We start from the raw sequence: 21,951 nt of genomic DNA, 5'->3' as shown, positions 1-21,951 counted from the left end.
CTGGGACTCAGGCTCACGTGACTTCAGGGTCCGTGCCTTTGGCCAGGCTCAGGTTTACATGGTGGTGGGCAAATAGAAGGCCCAAGAGCACCCGAAGCAGCCCCCGACCCCGGCCGGCCCCGCCCCTCCGTATGAAGTCATTCTCTTCACTTCTGCACCTGCGTGCGCTCCGTCGCGTCTGCCCAGCCCAAGAAACAGGGTTTACTGTTCATTACAGATGACCTTTATTGATAATGCAAAAAAGGAATTATAAATCACTTTGTGGACTGTTTTGATATCTGTAAAACAACTCGTAAAAAACAGAGCCACTCTTCTGCAAGAAGTTCTTGTGTGTGTCCCTCTCCTGCGTACCCGTCTGTGTGGCCCAGGGTGCAGGGAGGATTCGTTTGTCCAGAAGAGAGCCTCTCCCTGCCACCCCGGTGGCCGTCACCGTGAATGTGTGGGTGTTAGGAGTCCCCACTCGGTGGGGCATGGGAAACATGGCTCTGGAAGCAGGCAGGGCTGATTCCTTGCTCTTCTTGCCACATTGCAACTGGTGGGCTCCCAGAATCCTTTGTTTTCCCGGCCAGTATCCAGCGACCTCAGCACAGCTGTCCCAGGCAGCCACACCCCCAGAGACATGTGAGTTGGGGGCGGCTGGAGCAGGAGCCAGTGAGGACAATCTCCGACCTGTGCCTCCTCCTCAGGCCTCAGGGTCTATTTCTCCATCCTCTGGGCACGACCCTGTCTCATCCAGCCAGACTAGGACAAAGAGGAGGAATCAGCATCTGAATGGGCACCCCCCACATCTGAGTCCCCTCCCCTCAGAGCTCCAAGGCCAGAACCTCTGGGCTCCATGCTCTGTACCACCACCCCGAGCTCCCCCCACATACAGGGAGGTAGGGATGCTGACAGGGGACCTGGGTGACACTGGGTCTTGTGGGCCTTCCCCATGCACCTGCTGCCCACACTCCGAGCTCGCCCGGGTCCCTAGCTGAGGTTCCTGGGATTGTACCCCTGGGCCCCACCCTTGGCTCAGCATCTTTTGGCAGGTGCCTTCAAGTCCAGGGCTGGATGTGAGGTCAATACCTCCACACAGCTAGCTGTCCTAGAGATGAGAAGGCAAGGCCTGGGGTGGGGGGGCTGCTCTAAGTCACCCAGGGGGGTCCAACCCATTGCCTGGGGAAGCTCAGGTATGTAATCATCACTTGGAGCCAGCAGCCCCAGAGGTGGTCTCCATCTGCTCTAAATATCACTGGTGGAAATATGAACAATACAGCCACTGTGCAGGGCATGAAATCAGACCCTGACCTTCTTGTGGCCAATCCTCCCCAGCTTCTCTGAGGCACCATTTTACAGATGGAGGAACTCAAGACTCAGGGAGGGTCAGCGTCTTACTCAGTGTCACAAGGTGCTAAAGTCACAGAGCAGGGATCCGAATGCAGGGTTTTCTGACCTCGAGGTCTGGGCCCTTTATCCTATGTCTCTGCTCTCTGAAAGAGGGTCTGAGCAGGCAGGACAGGAAGAAACGACTGTGCAGGTCGTCTGCGCTGATTCACCCCGGAGCTGGTTACTTAAAGAGGCCTCTCTGGGTTTTAGGAATTCCTCTGCAAGCTCAGGGCCTCTGACCTTGTAATGTCTCCCCACACTCCCATTGGCCCTGGGGGCAGGGAAGGTGGTTATGACCCCATTTTGCAGATTGGGGACACCAAGGCTGGCAGGGCAGGAAGCCTGACGGCAGAGCAAAGGGCCGGAGCCTCTGTGGCCTGCACTGAGCTCTCTGGTTGGACACTGGAGCAAGAGCCCAGCTCTTCCCCCACCTTGCTGTGTGCCCTCGGGTGACTCACTGTCCCTCTTTGGACCTTAGCTTTCCCAACTGTAAACTAGAGATAAGAGCGGTACTCACAGCCCTCAGGGTTGGAAGGAGAATAAACACTGTGAGCAGCATTCAGCCTGGCGTCTGGCACTTGGGAAGGTGACCAGGAAGATCACCTGGTGTGAGTCATTGATGAGAAGGCCCAGAACCAGGCCTGACATAGGGCCCGGCCCAGAGGGGGTCCTGTGGCTTCCTCCTGAGTACCCACCCTGGTGGGCAAGCTGCGATCCAGGCTCAGCACTTCTGGAAAAGTCTACCCAAAGCCCCCCAGCAAACTTCTGGAGCCCCACATCGGCCTGGTTGGCCTGTGCTCCCTGACGGCTGGTGGGCTGACTGATGCTGGCCACTGGGAGGGCGCCTCGCTAGGGGCACAGGGTGAGCTCCAGGTCACACGGCTGGGTCTGAATCCCAAGCCTGCCACTTACCAGCTACATGGCGAGCGTCTCCACCCCTCTGAACCTCAGTGTGCCCATCTACCAAACGGGGATGAAAACAAGACCTAGCCCAGAGTTACCCTGAGGACCCCATGAGGAACAGCTCACTGTTCATATCAGTATTTCTTCTGATTATTTTTTGAAACAGCAGCCACAGACAGCACCTAACACAGGCGTGGCTCCAGAAATCTCTTTGATGAACAGGTTGTCTCACCGGCTCCAACAGCATCCACAGAGGGCAGGTGGGGGCACGGGTCTGCCTTTCTTTCTGGGAACAAGTCTGTCTCCTCCCCGCTCCCTGCAGCTGGAAGGCCCAGAGAGCAGCTCGGCCCAACATGGTGTTTCCAAGCCCATCCCGTCCAGCTGAACTGCTGTGGCCGGCAAGCCGGAGCACCCGTCCCCAGCTGGCAGGGGAAGGCACATCCATCCATTACCTCGCTGGGCCCGCCCAGCCCCATCCATCACTGGCCCTGGCTGCCGGCAGGGGCTGTCTAGCTAATTACTTAATATGCCACATCTTGCTGAGGGTGGTGCATGCAAGGGGCCCTCGGTGGATCGTACGCAGATCCAAGCATAAATTTTTAACAAACCCCAGCAGGTGGGGACGTGGGCTCAGAGCCACGGAACAAAAGGGGACCCCGTGAGCTGTCCCCAGCCAGGCCCCTCAGACACACTGGCAGTAGTGGCAGGGCGGCCTCACCTGTCTGCCTGGAGTCCCGTGGCAGCATCATGCCCGTGGGGGTCGGGGGGGTGATGATGATGTTGGGCACATCCAGGTGCTTGTCGCTCAGGACGGGGGCCTCGTCATGGCTGCTGCCGCTGCTGCTGCCACACATTTTCAAGCCTGAGAGGGCAGGCCGTGGGACACACACATACACACAGGACAGGCAGACAAGCATCAGTGGCCGCTGGGAACTGCCTGCTGCAGGCTGCCTGCCTCCCTCCCTCAGCACCACTTCTCAGGCAGGACGGGAGTGCTGTCCCCACTTCGCATGCACGGGACCCCCGGCGCAGAGCCGTTGAGTGACCTGTCCAAGCTTGCATCGTTTAGGGAGGGCACCGAGTTTTACCTGCTGGGCTCACTAACGTGGCTCCAGCGCCCAGCGCGGCGTGTGACACGCGGAGGGCGCCCAGAGCAAGACTCTGAACGGATGCGGGCAGCGCAGTGCGGACCAGAGCCAGGCCCGTGTGACGCGGAGCCGCACCTGCCCATACCGCTCCCCCTTGTCACCTTCTGAAAGAGTGTTTGTGGGATGCGGCGCATTTCTCCCTAGTGCATTTGACTAGATTTCCCAGTGGAACTGTCTGAGCCTGGCGTTTTCTTTGTGCAAAGACTTTGGATTATGAATTTGGTGTCTTTCACAGACAGGGCGCTAGCCAGGTTTTCTGTTTCTTTTCCTGTGTCAGTTTGGATAAGCTGGGCTTTTCCAGGAACCTGGCCATTTCTTCCACGTTGGTGAATTTGTGGTCCTGGGGTTTCTGCTAATGAAGTTCGGGTGACCCAGCCACGCCCAGTTACAGACCTCCCGGCTGACACAGAAGCACCCAAACCATCCACACCACACGCCTGCCTTGCTCCGTCATACTTCCTGTCTGAGTCAGTGGAACCACGACCCGCTAGAAACCAGAGTATCCACCACAATTCTGTTTTCTGCTTCACCCTCCAACCCCCAAGCTGACCTAACCAATCACAAGCCAACAGGTGCCATCCCTCAGCATCTTTGCCATCCTTCTCCTTCCCCATGCTGCTAACCAGTTCTTTCTGCCAGGAGCTATGAACCTAATCATACCTGATCTTGACAACTGGCTATAAGCAGTAGCTCCCAAAGTGTGTTCCCTGGAACACAGGCCTCTGAGACTCCCTCAGGAAGAGGGTCCCACGATCACATGAGTTCGGGAATACCACATAGTTGAATGTTGACCGGATCCCATCCAATCTATCTTTCTCTTGGAGATTCTCATGGATATTAGAGAATTAAAGGCTCTGAGAAGTCCTGCAGTAGGGAAGCAGTTTTAAGTGGGCTTAATCCTGGGCTTCCTGAACTTAAATAATCTTGGGGTCTGTTTTTGGGGGAAGGTCTGTTAATATCTCACAGAACCATGAGTCATGAAATACATTTTGGGAAATGTTGATCATAAATTACAGCCAGTCTTCACAATCTGGGCTGAACTACTCACATGCAACCTTATTTTCTGCCATCTGCCCACACGCCCCAAACTGCTCACAGTTCCCAAAACCCTGGGCTCCCAGCACCTTCGGGCCTTTGCATGTGCTACTCTCTGCCTGTAATGCTCTTTCTTTCTTTGCTGGGATAATGGGCTCCTACTTACCCTTCAAAGCCCAGCAAAATAGGCTCTTCTTTGGGGAAGATGTCCCAGCAAATGTGACCCCTCCCTCCTTTGTCCTTCTACACTGATTCATTCATCAATCTTCTTCCAGCACTGATCACACTGTATTGAAACATTAGTTCTTAATTCTGTCTCCCTTTACCACCAGCGTCTGGAGGGCGGCCAGTGTCTCACTCATCTGTTTCCCTTGGGCCCACATGGTGCCTGGGGGAGAGCAAGTGGAGTGCTTTAAACTGTAAACGAGAAACACCTCCAGGCACCATTGAGCTGGGTGTTAGCATCCCTGGCTCTGGGCCCCACCACTTTGTTTCTCACCCCAAACAGCCCCGGACTGGGATGACATTTGCTAAGGTCCCTGGGTCCCTGGCCAACAGCAGGAGCTGAGTAATGGGGTGATGGATGGTCATTCCTGCTGCTCCTCGACAAGCTCCTGGCTGGGGGGGAAGTCACTGGTTCTCAAGCACGTCCCCAAGAGGCAGAGTCTAATTCACCTCCCCTTCAGTGTGGTTGGACTTAGCACAGATTATAGTGCACAGCCCATGACAGAAGGCATGGCATGTGACTTCCAACACAAGGTCACAAAAGACTGCAACTTCTTCCTTTCCCTCTCACTCTGGGGTATGCCAGGCACCAAGCTGCGGGGATGAGCAAGGGGTGGGGGTGGGGGCGGGGGGCGGGCCTGTGTGGTGAGGAGCTGAGTCTTCCTGCCAACAGCCGTGTGAGGGAGCCATCAGGAAATGAGTTCTCCAGCCCAGTCAAGTCTTTGGATGACACTGCAGCCCTGGCTGACAGCTTGAAGGTAGCCTGACAAGAGATCCTGAGCCAGAACCTCCCACGAAGTCAGTCCTGAATACCCAAGCCACAGACACCAAGATAATAAATGTTAAAGCCACGGAGTTTGAGGGTAATTTGTTATAGAGCATTGGAAACCGATGCAGTCCACACAGCTCACTCTGACCATAGGGGGAAAGGACAGCAGGTGCACAGTGGGAATACCACACCCACCGTGCCATGGGAAAGTCATAAGGGGCTTCTCAGGGTGACCTTTGGTCACCTAAGGGGTGTTCCTCTGATGGGAAGTTCATGCCTGGACAGTCAAAGATAGCCTGTTCGAATCCACAAAAGCATGAACATCAGATGACCTAAAGCAATGGAATCGGGCCAATTTCTTGGCCCATCTGTAGCTTGACCTGGGCTGTGAGCTCAGAAGAGCTGCCAGCAGCAGGCACAGTGGGGAGTGCCCTAACTGTAAATCAGGCCAGCTGCTCACTATCAGTGTGACCCTGGGCAAGTCACATCTCCCCTCCAGGCCTCTGTGTGGTCAAGAATTCAACCAACTCGCAAAGAGGTCTGGCCTCTGTGCTTGGAGGCCCTGGATGCCATGCCTGGCAGGAGAACTTTTGTTTGCCTGAGGGCCCTCGTCACATTGGAGAGTCCAGCCACATGGCCTTTGGGTGACACTCAATGGGACTGGAGACAGATCTTCCACGTGAGCAATCAATTGTGCCTTTGTAATGGAGTCCCAGTGAATTTGTGTCCTTGGGCTGCTGTGACAAAGGGGCTCAAACAATAGAACTCTACTCTCCCACCTTCTGGAGGCCCGAAGTCCGAGAGCACCATGCCGGCAGGGCTGGTTCCTCCTGAGTCAGCGAGGAAGACCGTGTCCCAGGCCTCTTCCCCGGCTTTCAGTGGTTTGCTGGCAATCTTTGGTATCCTTTGGCTCACAGACACATCACCCCAATTTCTGCCTTCATCTTCACACAGCTTTTCCCTGTGTGTGAGTCTATGACAAAATTTTCCCTTTTCATAAGGACACCAGTCATATTGCATCATGGACTATAATCCATAATAATCCATACTGGATTATTACCCTACACAGTATGACTCCTCCTTAACTAATCACATCTGCAAACATCGTATTTCCAAATAAGGTCACATTCTGAGGGTACTGGGGGCTAGGACTTCAATATGTGAATTTGGGGGGACACTATTCAGCCCAGAAACACCCAGTAAAACCTCTGAACACCCGGACACCTGGGTGGCTCAGTGGTTGAGTGTCTGTCTTCAGCTCGGGTGGTGCATCAGGCTCACCATGGGGAGTCTGCTTCTCCCTCTGCCAATGTCTCTGCCTCTCTCTCTGTGTTTCTCATGAATAAATAAATAAAACCTTAAAAAAAAATTTCTGAGCATGGAGGGCCACGTGACCTTCCCTGGTTGGCACCCCTCTGTGCGTGTGTGTCACACATCTATTCCAAGAGTGTAACGCATGTATCACTCTGTGAGGAGAGGACGATGAGAGCTCTGTCTGGACGTTTCCTGGTCTCTGCCCCACACACTCCCTCTGATTGGCTGATTGGACTCTGTGTCCCTTCCCTGTAATAAATCATAACCATGAGTACAAGAGCTTTCAGAGAGTTCTGTGAGTCTTTCTAGGAAAGACTGCAGCTGGGGTCAGAAGTGAGGGTGTTCTGTGGACTGTGTTCTCTCTGACTTCCTGTTTTCACTGACAAAATGGGGTGGGGGGGACCCACCTCTGTGGCTGGAGAGAGGATGACACAGCACCTGGCACCCTGCCTGCTCCCGCTGAACACGGCAGCCTTCCCGCCCTGCACGGCTTCCTCTGTCACTCACACCAAACTCAGGCCTGGAGTCTCTCTCCCAGGCAATGCCCCAGCCTCCTCCCAGTCCTGAACCCCGATCCTATTTCCTCCCTGGGCTGGTGCCCCCCCCCAAATCTCCCAGGCCAGTTAGTTCTGCAGGAAGAGGCCATCTCCCAATCAGACTACAGGCCCCTCAGGATCACCCAGGGAGGCTTCTGCCAACTCCATCTGAAGCAGTACAACCCAGAACGTAAAACAGGTAAAAGGAAGGCACTCGGAGGAGGCCTTCCTGTTATCACGTGTACTGGTGGACATTGACGGATTCTTTGCTGCATGCCAGACACGGTGCTGAGCCCCCAATGGGCTCTTTCTCCTTTGGTCTCCACTGCTCCCCCCTGCTGTGTGAAGGCTAACCAGCCCCATCTCATGGATGTGGAGACTGAGGACCAGAGGAAGAACCTGCACTCGGTTGGTTCAACAGCTAGTGTATTGGAGTCAGGATCTGAACCCAAACCCAATCTGACTCCAAATGTTGGTGATTCTTTTAAGCACAATTCTAATTCTATATATTGGAGCTGGCAAACTTTCTGAAAAGGACCAGACAGTAAATATTTTTTACTTTGGGGGCTATGTGGTCTTCTGTTGCAACTGCTAAACTTAGCCATTGTCATGGGAAGGCTGCCACTGACAATATGCAAATGAATGAGTGGCTGTGTTTCAATAAAACTGAATTTACTTATTTATTTTTTAAAGTAGGCTCCAGGGGGCACCTGGGTGGCTCAGTGGTTGAGCATCTGCCTTTGGCTCAAGTTGTGATTCCAGGGTCCAGGGATTGAGTCCCACATCCAGCTACCCATAGGGAGCCTGTTTCTCCCTCTGCCTCTCATGAATAAATAAATAAATCAAATTTAAAACATAACGATAAAGTAGGCTCCAAGGCCCAACACAGGGCTTGAATTCACGACCCTGAGATCAACACCTGAGCTGATACCAAGAGTCCTGATGCTTAACCGACCAAGCCACCCAGGCACCCCACAATAAAACTTTATTTACAAAAACAGGCATCGTGCTAGATTTGGCCCAAGGGCTGTGGTTTGCCAATCCCTGCCCTATAACATTCAGAAGTCAGGGAGTGTGGATCCGGAACATGCCTGATGTCCTAATAGGCAGTTGCAGAACCTCAAAAGCCTGAGGTTGGTTAATGCCAAAAACAAGAACAAAATCCCAAACCTGGCTGCTGCTGTATAGTGACAATACCTACCTCTGATGGGTATTGGGCTTGAGGAAATGAATGAATTCGCGTAAAGCACTTGCCCAGCGAGCCAGGGGCCTAGAGGGTGCTCAATCCCTGTTAGCTTTCTCTATAATCATCCATAAAGAGCGTCTCATGGAGTGCTGGCAACAAAAGGAAGCTCTGATTATTGTTATCTTTAACAGGAGGGAGCCTCCCTGCTCCCTCTCTGAGGCCCCTTCCTCCACGAATATTCCCAAGTTCTAAAATAAAATGCTAATAGGGAAGAGCCATACTCCTCCCGGGGCCCCACATTTGCATTTTAACAGGTTCTGGGAGGTTGGCGACAAAGCCCACATTCTTAATCAGGAAGCATCAGGTCACTTGGTGGGCCCTGGAGAGATGCTAGAGGCGGAGAGGAGAGAAGGGAGGGGAGGGGGTGGAGAGAGGAGAGAGGAAAGGAGGAGGGTGGGACTCCAGCACCTCTGAAATCCCGTCACCCCCTCGCCGCCGCTGGGACTGGCCCAGCCTCCAGCAGAGGTGGCTGAGCAAGAGGGAAAAAGCTCTCGGGAGATAAAACCTACTTTGGGGATTAAAAACAAATGCCAACCCTGCCCTAGACAAGGAGCTCATTTATGCTAAAGCCAGAACTGTTACTTGTTAATTATGTGCCCGCCTCAGGCCTTTAAAAGCCCATTTCCTGAAGGGGTGGGCTTGGCTAGGATTGGGGGGGGGGGCAGGCCCCAAGGAGGCAGGGGGTAAAGAACGGATCCCAGCGCCCCCAAAATACTGAAGGCTTTCGGGGTGCAACAGGGAGTCTGTGCAGGAGGCTTTCCAGCGGGCAGTGGTCACCTGACCTGGACTGGGCTCGGGCTCTGGGTCATGCACCATTCTGGACCTTGAAGCTAGAGCAGGCCAGACAGCCAAACCCTGGCCTCCAGGAGCCTGCCTTCTCTGTGGGTGAAATGGGGAGACACTGTGCTATGAGGCCAGACTTCCTCTGAAACCTTGGTCTGCCTTTTCCCAGCCCAAGGGGACTGGATTTCCATCTTGGCTGCTCACTGGGAATCATGTGGGAAGTTTGAAAAATACCGATTGAGGACCCCACCCCCAGAGAGCCTGATTTCACTGTACTCTGGCCACCAGGGATTTTTTTTTTTTTTAAAGTAGTTTCCAGGCCCAGCTTGCACCTCAACAAGAGGCTTTAACTCATGAACCTGAGCTGAGATCAAGGGTTGGATGCATAAAGGACTGGGCCACCCAGGCACCCCTCGGGGCCAGCAGGAGTTTTGAAAGTGCCCAGGGAAGTCTAACAGCCAGGGCAGGGAATCCCCAAGCTAGAGTGACTGTGGGAACGCATTGCACTACTCTAGGCCTGTTTCCTGGCTGTAAAAGTGGAGTCACAGCAGTCTCTTAGGCACAAAGCACCTGGTGTGGGGTATGTGGCTGCCAGGTGCAGGAGGAGTGAAGAAGGGTGAGCCCATGGGCTGGGGCCTGGGGGAGACTGAGGCGGAAGACCATGCCTCACGCAGCTTCCCTACACCACCCCTGGAGTGGATGCTAGGCCCACAGCCGTTCTCCAGGCAAGAAAACCAAGGCTCGGAGAAAGGAGGCGCTGGAGGACACGTGGAGGCCAGGTGGCTCCAGGCCTCAGCTCTCGCCCTGCCCCTTTGGGTATCAGCCACCACTTCTCATCTTTCAGAAGCCCCGAGCCAGGCCAATGCTCTGCTCAGGATGCCCCAGTTCCCCAGGCGGCAATCAGCAGTACCCAGGCCACTCCCAGGCCACAGCAGACACCTGTTGCCCTCAGCCGGCTTCGTGGCTAAAGGGCGCCCTCTGCTGCTTTTTTTGAAAACGGCACTCGGACTGGCACCCAGCTTGGAAGGGACCATGTCCCTGGGACGGTGTTCACTCTTCCCAAAGGCACTGTCGCACACACAGTGATTCTGTTGGACCCAAGATGTACTGGAGGCCAGAACGTACACCTGGGCTTCAGTACACCTGGCATTGACTCCACCTCTTTGGACCCTGCTTCCTCACCTGCAAAATGAAGGTAAATAATCATGCCCACCTCCAGGGGGCGCTGCGGGGAGTTAATGCCCACATGGCTCACTCCCGCCAAGGGGTGCAATCATTTATGTGCATTTTGCAGGTGAAAAATCCACATAGTTGGCCCTGCGGAGCATGCTGCGTAAATACAACTGGTTACTTAATAGCACGAGATTCTGACCTTAGCGCTTATTCATTGACTCAGCCAATATTGAGCACCTACTGGATGCCACCCAGCTGCTGTTACTCCTAGCCACCTGAGCGCAGGTCAGGGACCTGGACCCACCCGTGCCATGCGTGGGACAGCTGGAGTGGGGGTGGCTCTGACGAAATACTCCTGGTTCCAACTTTACACTCGGAGGCACAATTTCCTTATTGGATTGGAACAACCCTGGCTCTAGGGGTCTGGGAGGAGGGAAACTGAGCCCGACTCTCAGTTCTGCTGGCTGGCTGTTACCCCACCTCGCTTGGTCCCGACCTTTTCATCTGAGGCTCCCTTCCCTTGCGGCACAGAGCCCGGCCCAGGGGAGGGGCAAGTTCAGCGGGCCACTAGTGAGCACCCACTATGTGCTAGGTGCTGGGGACACGGCAGAGGAGAAAGAGTCTCAGCATGTTTCTCTGTCCTCCACCCTCCCGGCCCCAGCGTGGAAGTGAGGCCCCAAAGATTTCAGAGTCAGATGGAAAAAACAGAGAGCCCCGGTGTTTCAAGGTTCTGTCTCACATTGCTGTGGCTGCGGTGGCGGCACAGGGTGGAGTGTGGGGCGCTGTGTGAGCTCCCTGAGGGGAGGTCTTCCCAGTGAGGCCGATGTGTGAGAAGCCCATCTTCCAGAAGGGCACACTAGTGGCCAAGGAGTCAGAGGCCATGCCCAGGGTCATGTGGGAACTGGCGCAGAGCCCTGCCTTCCCAAGGCCGGGAAGCAAACACTTTCCAGAGCTTGGGTCAGTAGTCAGAAGCAGATGATGGGAAGGAGCAGCAGGACAAGGTTAGGAGGGGAAGGTGAGGGCACTGGGGTCAGCCACAGCATGCATAAAGGCCCTGGGGCTGGAGCAGGGTGCACTGGGGCCAGCACTAACTCCTCCAAGATGACCAGATGACCGGATGTCGGATTTAGTGTAGGTCTTTCAAAAAAAAACAAAAAACAAAAAACCAAGCCGACAAATGCCTCCAAGGGTTCCAGATGCACTTAATCTTTTTTTTTTTTCATTCCAATTAAGCCGAAAGCCTTTGCATTATTATGGATGAGGCCAGGGCAGTGAGGGTGGTTTTACCTTTTCGAGTCAGCCTGGGCCCAGTGGAGCCAGCAGTGGATGTTTTAAATCTCTTTTTAATTAAGGAAAAAGCCCCAGCTTGCGTCAGGGATGAGCTGCTGGAGCGAGAGGCTGGGAGGAGGAGCCGGAGAGGGTGGGGCGCCGTCAGGTGGGACGAAAGCACACCCCTCCGGCCACCCGCAGCCTGCCTGCCCTCCCCCTGGGGTCCCCTGGTTCCTAACCCCAGCCTCTCTGGAGGGCTTCTTGGATCTCACCTCGGGGTGAGTGGTGAGAGTGCAATGAGAGCCCAAGTCCAAGAAAGTAGGCAAAAACACCTGGGCTGGGCAGTGGCCTGGGCTGTGGGGAATGCTTGCCGTGTGCAGCTTAGAGTCCCTCAGCCACTGCACCGCAGACCATGCTTTGGGGAGGGGGCTGCCTGGTGCACAGTAGGTGGGGTATGTGGCCCTGACCTCTAGAGGCTGTGGTGCCCTCCAGCTGTGACCACCGAAAATGTCTCCAGATGCGGCCAGTGTTTCCTGGAGGTGGAGTTACCAGGTAAAATACAAATTAAAAAAATACAAATCATTTTTTGGTACAAGTCCCATGCAATATTTGGGACATACTTTATACCAGACAATTATTCTTTGTGCACTTGAAATTCAAATGTAATGGCATCCTGTTTTATGTTATTTTTCCCCCAAATCTGGAAACTCTATGTAATGGGGTGGGGGTGGGGGGCAAAAATCCCCCTGGTTGAGAAGTCGAGAACATGGTCATAGCTGTTGATAGCTCGGCCTTTCTGAGCAGGCACCTGGGAGCCCCTGGTATCCTCTGTCCCTTGTGGCTGGTCTGGGGCCAGGGGAGGGAGCTGCGGGGGGGCCAGAGCCACAGGGACTGATGGCTGGACTCTGCCTTTTACCAGCTGTGTGGGCTGAGCAATTTTCTTACCCTCTCTGAGCCTCTATTTGCAAACTCACAGAGAGGATAAGTAAAAGGGCGGTACCCACGTTGCCTCCTTTATTAGTATAAAGATTTGAACTTTCACCCAAGATAGTGATCTATAACCCACAGGGCTCTCCTGAGGATGTGTGACATTAAGTGGAAGATGTCTGGGGCAGCCTGAGCCTAGAACGGGGGCTTAGTGGGGCTAGGACTGTTATTACTGCCACCAGGGGCCACGAGGCAAGTAGATTCCAGCTAGGCCCAGAGGTAGGAGGTGAACGGGGCCTACCTGAGCAAACCTGTGAGCTCCTGGGGGTGCCCGAGCCCTGAGGACAGGGATGTGTCATCCCAGCTGTGGGCAGCTGGCGCGTGAGAGGGGCCATGGATGGACAGCCACACAGTGGAGCAGATCAAAAGCTCAAGGCCCAAGTGTCATTTGGCATTTGAGAAGCAGAGCGGCAGCAGGTGCCACCATGGAGAACTGAGGCTGTGGGTCCCCCCGGGGAGGCCTGGATGTCTCCTTCCATGTGTTCCCTGGTCAGCGCCACATGGGCCAGGCCTTTCCCAGGATCCAGCACTGCCCTGCACACCTCTGATTCACTGGAAGCTCAGTGAACCTTCACAGAGGGCTGGTGGCTCTGGACAGGGTGAGAGGGTTGGCCTGCCCAGGGCCTAAGGGTGTGCTGGCCCTCAGTGCAGGGGAAAGACAAGTGCAATGACGACAATCCCCCCAACACCTTGTATGGAGGTCCTGCCACCCCCTACAGGTATCAGCACCTGAGATTATCTTAGCAGCCCCCCAAGGGGACTGTGGTGGCCCCACCCAACAGCGGGGGAAACTGAGGCAAAGATAGGCTGCACCACTTGCCCCTAATCACACAGCTGCTGCCCACAGCACAAGCCCCAGCCCACCAGAGGCAGCACCATGTCAGTTGTAAAATCCTGTGTGGTGACAAATGATGTACAAGGTGACAGGAAGTGGCCAGCCCAGAGCATCCCACTGGGTCCTCAGGTTGTCACAGGGTAGGGCAGACCAGCCCTTACTTTGCCGAAACTGAGGCTCAGGGAAGTTCGTGCCTTCACCTGGGGTCTCAGAACAGATCAGGCTCCCCAGTGACTTCAGAGGAGGTCAGAGGAGGGTCTCAGAGGAGTTTTGGGAGTGGCTTGGGCACGTCAAAGCTCCTTGCTCAACAAAAGAGGTGACACACACAGAGGTCGGGGGCTGGGAAGGGACAGAGGCAGAAGCTGACCAGGGCTGTTAGGGGTCAGGGAAGGGCTCGCCTTGTGGGGAATGTGAGGGGGCCCCCAGAGGACTGGAAGGTTCTGTTTCTCTGTGGGGACGCTGGTCTGGTCAGTGTGTGAAATCACACGGAGTGGCTCCTCACAGCCTGTCTTACATCAGTAAGAATGCAAACCTATCTTGCAGAAATGAAACAAACCCCCTGAGATAGCACTTTTTACCCAGGAGATCAGCAAGAATCAAAAAGAGGCCATTACCACTCCGTTAGCTTAGCCTTTCCCCATGTGGAGGATGCAGGGCCTTTGGGTGTGACTTCCAAGGTCATGTGCCAAAACTCTCAAAATGACAAAGGCGCTTGCCCTCTGACTTGGCAGTGCTGCTTCTGGGAATGTCCCACAGCCAGGCTCCCTCATGAGTGCATGGGACATGGTGGGTGAAAGACCAGCTGGAGATGGTTAGGACATGAGGGGGGGCCACACAAGGAATATTATGCAGCTGCATAAAAGGACTGGTCACATGATCCACAAGGGACCTGTTCCCGTTCCCGTGCCTGCAGATCAGTGAAAGGAGGAAGAGGTGGAATGGCTTGTGTTGGAAAAAGAAAAGGAATAGACCCAGGAACATTTCTGTGCATGCAGACATAGAATATTCCAGAAAGATGGGCAGCCCTGGTGGCGCACCGGTTTAGCGCCGCCTGCAGCCCAGGGTGTGATCCTGGAGACCCGGATCAAGTCCTGCGTTGGGCTCCCTGTGTGGAGCCCGCTTCTCCCTCTGTCTGTGTTTCTGCCTCTCTCTCTCTCTCTATGTCTCTATGAATAAATAAATAAATAAATAAATAAATCTTAAAAAAAAAAAAAGAATATTCCAGAAAGAGACCCAAGGCAGCCGTAACTATGGCTGTCTCCAAGCAGGTGGCTGGGAGAGAGGCTAAGGCAGATTTACTTTTTACTAGATATCCTTTGGTACATTTTACATTCTGTACTGTGGGGGTATTTTATAGATTCAGAAAATAATGAAAAAGAGAGAGAAAACATTTTCCAAAGGGGAGTTACAGACAAATGGATGTAGGAGGTAGGAAGGAGGAAGGTAGGTTGTGCTGCTTCAGGAGAGGTCTGATCAAGGTGAGGGGCTGAGAGAGTAAACAGGCAGAGAAATGCCACAGGGAGACTTCAGAGTGTAGACCTGGAGAGGCAGAAGCAGGGATGGGAATGCTCCTTCTCAGGAGAGTGGCCCAGCGTGTGGCTAGGACAGCAGTGTGACAGGAGCTGAGGCCAACTGGAGGGGCGGGGGTTGGCTAGGACTTACAGGACAGGCGGCCTCAAGGCCTGTGCCTTCTTGGCCTACAGCCCTGGCCCCACAGTCCCTCAGTGGAACCTGTGGCCTGAGTGGACATTGTGCCTGATGGCTCAGCAGACCTGAGGGCGGCCTGCTGACAGCTCCCTAGGACCTGCCTGCCACCGAGCTGGGGGGACCCTGTGCTCAGGGCCAGACTCACCATCACTACCCTCATCTCGGTCCTGCCCAAGGTCATGCCCCTCCTAGCACTGCTCTCCAGTATCTCCAGCAGACAGGCAGGGAAAGGCCTGTCCCCCTCTATCTGGGACACCAGTGTGGGGCCACTGTAGCTCCAGAGCCCGCCCACTGTGGGTACTGGTCCTCAAGGTGCCCTGAGCCAGTCAGCTTGCCTGTGACCCTCCCAGCCGTTCCTCCCTCCTTCAGGACAGCAGGTGTTGGCAGGGGGGTGGTGGGATGGGGGAGGTTAGTCTAAGCAGGACATGGGGCTAAATCTGGGCAGGGAGCCAGGAGGGCTGCTGGCTCGCCCTTGGGGACCGGGCGGGGTGGAATTAAGTACCATCTGCTTGGGCATTTAAGATGGTCTCTGATTAGCCACCCCTCCCTGGAGCTGGTGGGGGTCTCCCTGCCCTTTGAGCCCCTGCCTTCTGGGTTTTAGACAAGCTAACCTTGTCACCTTGGGCAGTTAGTCCCCAGCCCAGGGTCCATGTGAAAAGCACAGATGCTGGCTCCAGACCCCGGTTCTCACCTTGGGCTGCCCGGGAGAATCAGCTGGGAGTGTCATAAACACGCCTGTGCCCAGGACCCCCACCCCCACCAACCAAATCCCTACCCTCTGGGGAACGGGCCAGGGCCACTGAGGTTTCAAAGCCTCCCATGTAATCCCAATGTGCATTCCTGCAGGTCGGAATCACATGGAAGTCTTGGACTCTGGGTCTGCACTGATTCTAGGGATCCCTACTACTAATGCAAGAAATTCCTGATGCCACATCTCGGCTGTCATGGCCCTGCTTGCCCCAGGGGCCTCAGTGCCTCCTGCTTGGCCCCTCAGCCCCTCATTCCTGTCACACTCCCCTCTTCACTGCTCATCAGCTCACCAAACTTATTCCTGTCTTGGGCCTTTGCGTCTGCTGTTCCCTTTGCCTGGAGCACTGTTCCCTGCCTCCACATGGCTGGCTCAAACGTATGAAGTCCCCAACTCGTTCTGAAAATTGCTCAATGCGATGCCTGGGTGGCTCAGCGGTTGAGCACCTGCCTTTGACTCAAGGCGTGATCCTGGAGTCCCGGGATCGAGTCCCACATCGGACTCCCTGCATGGAGCCTGCTTCTCCCTCTGCCTGTGTCTCTGCCTCTCTCTCTCTCTCTCTGTGTCTCTCATGAATAAATAAATAAAAATCTTTAAAATAAAAAAAATGAAAATAGCTCAAAATGCATTAGCAAAATGGATACCTTTATCTTTCCCTCCACATGGAGCTCCCAGTCCCCGCTGGAGTAAACCCCAAATTCCCTGCCTCTGCCCCCCAATCTATCTGGCTGCTCTCTCCTTGATCACCTGCTGTCTCCTTCCACATGCCCCTGGCTCTTCCTGCTGCCTCCGCTTCACTGTCCCCCTGCCCTCTCCCAGCCTCACTGTCTCAGGCTTGCATGCTTCCTCGGGGCCACCCCTGCCCAGCGGCCGGGCTGCTGGTTTCCATCCTAGCACACAGCAGGTAGTACTCAGGTGGCTGTTCACCTCTTTCTCACCCTCCCAGTTCCATGTGGTCAAGAAGCGCAGCAGCCTTGCTCAGGTCTGAAGCCCTGTATTTGGCCCTGAGTCGGTGCACAGTAGGGGTGCAATCAATGTTTGTGCAATGAGCAGTCTCTCCACCAGCTCTGCCCCTAGCAGCGGGTGGCTCAAACCAAGAGTTTGCCCCAGAAGGGGTCATCCTTCATGACTCTCATCTTTGCTGTGACCTGCGGCTAGTCTCAGGCCTCCCGACACCAAGTCAAAAATGGGCATGGTGTCTACAAGCCTCCAACCACCCCATGCCTGGGTTACAGGCCAGTGGAAGAGAGGCTCTGACTCCCCTGCAAGGGAGGTGACAGAAATGCCTGGACAGCTGGGGGGGGTGTGTGCCAAAGAGGGCGTACCGTGTCCCCAGTCCCCACCATCACCGCTGTCACCTGCTCGGCAGAAGAGATTAAAGACCTCACCTACACCAGACCCTAACAGTGGGCTGTCCTCCCAAACACACGGCCAGTCCTTCTCAAGATGCTCAAGATTCCAAAGACAGGGGCTCTGAGAAACTGTCACGGCCAGAGGAGTGAGGAGATGTGACCAGTAACTGTAAGGTGGGCTCCCAGCACATCAAAGGGGCCTGAGGGGAAAACAGGAAAGCTGAACACAGCACGGACTTTACTGATGTAACACATCTGAACTGATTCGGGGTCGTGATGCAGCGACTATGCCCCGGTTAGCTTTAACTGTTGGGGAAACTGTAAATTTGAAACCGTACTTTCTGTAAATCTAAAACTGTTCTAAAAAAATAGTCATTAAACCAAATGAGTGAGCCACCAACCCCAGTCAGAATCTCCATCTCCTGGTGCCTTTCTCCCTGGTCCAGGCGGCCCCAGAAGGACAGTCCACTGGGGCCACCCCAGCCTAGGAGTCTGTCTCTACGATAACACTGTCATTGGCTGGGGCTGGAGCTGCACCCTCCGGGGAACCCCAGAGACCACACTCACCCTGAGGCGGCCCCCACAGGAAAGCCCACACCTCCGGGTTGACTTCCCCTGCACCTGCAGCCCCCACCAGAGCGGGAAGCTACAAAGGGCAGGGACAGACAGGAAACCCTATCCACTGGGCACCCACTTTAGTGCTGATCTAGCTCAGATAACTCTCGAAACCTGGCCCAGGACACGTCACCACTCATCACTCCATTTTACAGATGGGGAAGCTGAGGCTTTGCTACATGAAGTGATTTGTATGAGGCTGCAGTTATTCTGGGACACACCTCGGAACTGAACTCAGATCCTTCTGACCCCAGCACCACGTCACTAGTGTTCTCAAACTTGAGCAGGCACTGGAATCTCCCAGAGGGTTTGTTAAAACCACCCCCAGAGTTTCTGACTCAGTAGGTCTGAGAGGGAGACCACACGTCTGACCCGTTCCCAGGTGATGCTGAGGCTGCAGGTCTGGGGGCCCCCCTCGGCTGTTTCCTGGGCAGTGCCACCTGTTGCTGGTCAGGGGAGAGAACATGCTCACAAACCAGGGAAGCCACTCACCCCTCCCTGCTGCCTGCTAAGCCAAGCCCCTCCTGACTGGCCATAGGATGTGGAGCAGGTGAGAGTGCCCTGTGCCTCGGTCTATCTGTGAAGTTACCGACACTGTCCCCCTGCAGTAAGCATGAAATAGGCAAATCCAGGGACCCCATTCCGGGAGCAACGCCTGGCTTGCAAGGATGCCTGGCCTGTGCCAGCTGTTCTACCAGAGGGCACAGAGGAGGTGCCCTTGGGCCAGTGGAGCATTCCCACATGTCACAGCTGTGAGGGCCAGACCCCACTCTCCCTTGGACCAGAAACAAGAGGATCTCTCCCATGCCACACCCTCACTAGTCACCCCTTGGGCTGACTCTTTGCTGTGAGACCGGAGAAGCACCTTCCTGCCCCGCATGTATGGGGCTCAGGGCTGAAGTGACTCATGGGGGGGAAGAGTGTCCCCCCACATCCACACAAAACCTTTAGGTCGTGACCTTATTTGGAAACAAGGTCTTCGCAGATATGATTAGTTAAGAATCTTGGGATGAGATCATCCTGGATTTAAGGCTGGCTGTAAGTCCAAAGACTAATGTCTAGAAAGGACGCAGAGAGACACTGGGAGGAGGCTGTGTGAGGCCAGAGGCCAACGCGGGAGGACGCGGCCAGGAGCGGGGAGAGACAGGGAAGACTCTCCCTAGGAACCTTCCGGGACAGTGTGGCGACCCTGCAGGCACATTGATGTAGGACTTGTAACCTCCAGACTGTGGAAGAACACATTTCTATTGCTTAGAGCCTCTTGGTTTGTCATAATGTGTTGCAGTAGCTCCAGGAAACTCTGACACCATCTTATAGACCGTGAAGATGAATGAGAACGTGTTAATAACGTTTCTGGCTACAGCGACTGCTTCAAATATCAACTTAAATGTTTCCTTCTCAAGAGGCCATACCAGTGGTGGTGGAAGCAAGGCCTCTGGATCGAGCCTGCCTGGGTTCACATCCCAGCAGGTCCCAACTGTGTGGCTTCGGGCAAACTGCACTGCCTCTCTGTGTGTTAACTTCCTTATCTGGAAACTGGGGATCCCAGTAGTCCCAATTCACTTGGTTGTCTGGAATGAGGGGGGTGGATCCACACAGAATGCACAAAATGGGGCTTTGTCCAGGCTAAGCCCCCAGTGAGAATTCACCATTCATTCTACTTGACGGGGTCATTCTGATTTCTGGAATTTATCCCAAACAAATCATAATTTAAAAAATCAGAAATCAGAGATGTTCAAAATGGCACTACTTACAAAAGCAGTTAGAAACAACCCAAAGACCAACCCTCAGTGCGATGGGGACACAGGCGTTAGAGAGTGTTGGGGGATGCCTCTCCTGGCACCCAGATGCTGAGCACAAATGTGTCCCAGCTCCAGAGCCAGGTGAAAGCATGCCTATGGACAGCAAGGGCTGAGCCAGTAACATGGACATCAGTGTGCAGGGAAGGGGCCGCAGGGCACCGGTGCTCTGCATTTGTTGCGCACATGCACATCCCCTACGAGAGGAGGAGGGTCTGGGGCCTCTGTGCTGGTGGGCCTGGGTCATCTTACGTAAGCATAGAGAAGAGAATCCTGTACTCAGCTTCCTGCCCCATGCCTGTCACCTGCCCCATGTCCTGCCCCAAGAGACCTGCCACCTCCAGAGAATAAGGCTGGGTGAGGCTGGTGTGGGTAGACGGCTGGCAGCCAAGGCCCGGTGGCAGGCCCCAACGAGCTGCAGTGAAAAATATGTGAGCAAACCTCACTGTCCCAGCAACATTCCAGCACTTAGCTCCTCCAGGTCCCAGCAATGTTCCAGCACTTAGCTCCTTCAGGGCCTGGCGGGAAGGTGGCCCTTTTATTTTTTATTTTTATTTTTTTTAAATATATTTTTTAAAATTTTTATTTATTTATGAGAGAGAGAGAGAGAGAGAGAGAGAGATAGGCAGAGACATAGGCAGAGGGAGAAGCAGGCTCCATGCACCAGGGGCCCGATGTGGGATTTGATCCTGGGTCTCCAGGATTGCGCCTTGGGCCAAAGGCAGGCGCCAAACTGCTGCGCCACCCAGGGATCCCATGGTGGCCCTTTTAAAAGCCTCCATCACCAGGAGCATTCAGCCGCCCAACAGGGGTGGGACAGGGGTGGGGAGATGGTGAGGGAGGGGTACAGTGGGATGTTCCCCAGGGACTCTTAGGGTCTGCAGTGTCTGCATGTCCTCCCCTGGTCGGACCCCCCACCCTGGGCTAAGCGGCCCTGGAGGGACCTCTGGTTTACTCGTCAAAGATGTCCTGGCGCAGGAGCCGAAAGTGGAGGCAGCCCTGTGTCTGGGGAGGAATGAATGGGTAAACCAAACCTGGTTTATACACACGGGAGACTATAACTCAGCCTTTCAAAGGAAGCAAAGTCTGCCACCTGCCATAGCACGGAGGGACCTCCAGGGCATGCTGAGTGAGGTGAGCCCGGCAGGACAGGATAGATGCTGTATCACTCCCGTCACAGGAGGCCCCTAGAACAGGCAAAGTTACAGGGCCCGGAGTAGGGTGGGGGTGGGGCTGGGGAGTGAGTGTGTGACCAGGACAGAGCTCTCGGGTGCAAAGTGGACAAGGTCTGGAGGTGGATGGTGGGGACGGCTGCACAATGACATGAATGGACTTAACGCCACCGCACAGTACACTTACAAATGGTTAAGGCAGCAAATCTGATGTCCCGTCCATCTTATCACGGTTAAATACTGAAACAAAATGCTCGTCCTGAATGCCGACTCTGTGGCCGGCCCTGGGAAAACCCGCGGGCAAGCCTAAGGCAAGAGGGTCCCTGAGCGTCAGGGGCTTAGTCTGGACGCCACCGCTGGCCCTCCACCCCACAGGTGCCCCCCACTCCTGCGTGGGCTCAGCTGCGGCCTCAGAGGGGCCAGGCCCTGGTGGGGGCGTGGGTCGTGAACGCCTCTCCAGTCAGGATCCCATCGCCACTTTGCAAACGACGCCCTGGTTTTCTCCAGGGAAACCAGGGCTGCCCCCTTGCGCGGCGTCTAGAAGGAGCTGTCCATCAGGATGCCCCGCCCCTGCCCCGCCCCTGGTTGGGGGCGGGGCCTGAGCTCTGAGTGGGGCCAACCTGAGGCTCTCCTGAGCTCACGGGTCCCAGCAGTGGGACCTTCCGGCGCCCCTGACCTCCTTCTGCGAAGTGATGGGGCCAGGGGCACCCTGACACATCCAGGAGGTGAGTCAGCGCTGCTGGCATGCCACATATGGGCAGGGGGCCATCAGAGCGACTCCGATTTCGGGCTGGGGAGCTTGGATCACTGAATAATGGGCTTCAAGGGGAGAGGTCTCTGTGGGCCATGCTGGTCTGAGTGCCTCTAGGTCATCCAGACGCTGGACACAAAGGTCCAGCTGCCTGAATGTCTGGGCTGCCTCTGCCAACACCTACAATATTCCCCCGTGATTCTGTGTCCTTTTAGG

General features: G+C 55.0%; 1 protein-coding gene across 1 annotated transcript in view; it reads right to left on the bottom strand.

Moving 5' to 3' along the window:
- Nucleotides 1–207: 207 nt before the first annotated feature.
- C5H16orf74 (chromosome 5 C16orf74 homolog) overlaps nucleotides 208–21,951 on the bottom strand; it is a 36,704-nt gene continuing 14,960 nt past the window's right edge. Inside the window, exons 5-6 of the mRNA XM_049109728.1 lie at nucleotides 2,990–3,133; nucleotides 208–741 (exon numbers count right to left, since the gene is read on the bottom strand). Of these exons, the coding sequence (XP_048965685.1) occupies nucleotides 683–741; nucleotides 2,990–3,133 (203 nt within the window). The 3' untranslated portion in view covers nucleotides 208–682. The remainder of the gene's footprint in view (nucleotides 742–2,989; nucleotides 3,134–21,951) is intronic.

The sequence above is a fragment of the Canis lupus genome, chromosome 5, assembly GCF_003254725.2.
Source record: "Canis lupus dingo isolate Sandy chromosome 5, ASM325472v2, whole genome shotgun sequence".
Taxonomy (NCBI): Eukaryota; Metazoa; Chordata; class Mammalia; order Carnivora; family Canidae; genus Canis; species Canis lupus.
Note: the sequence above shows the minus strand (reverse complement) of the source record. Positions and strands in the feature narration are given on the sequence as shown.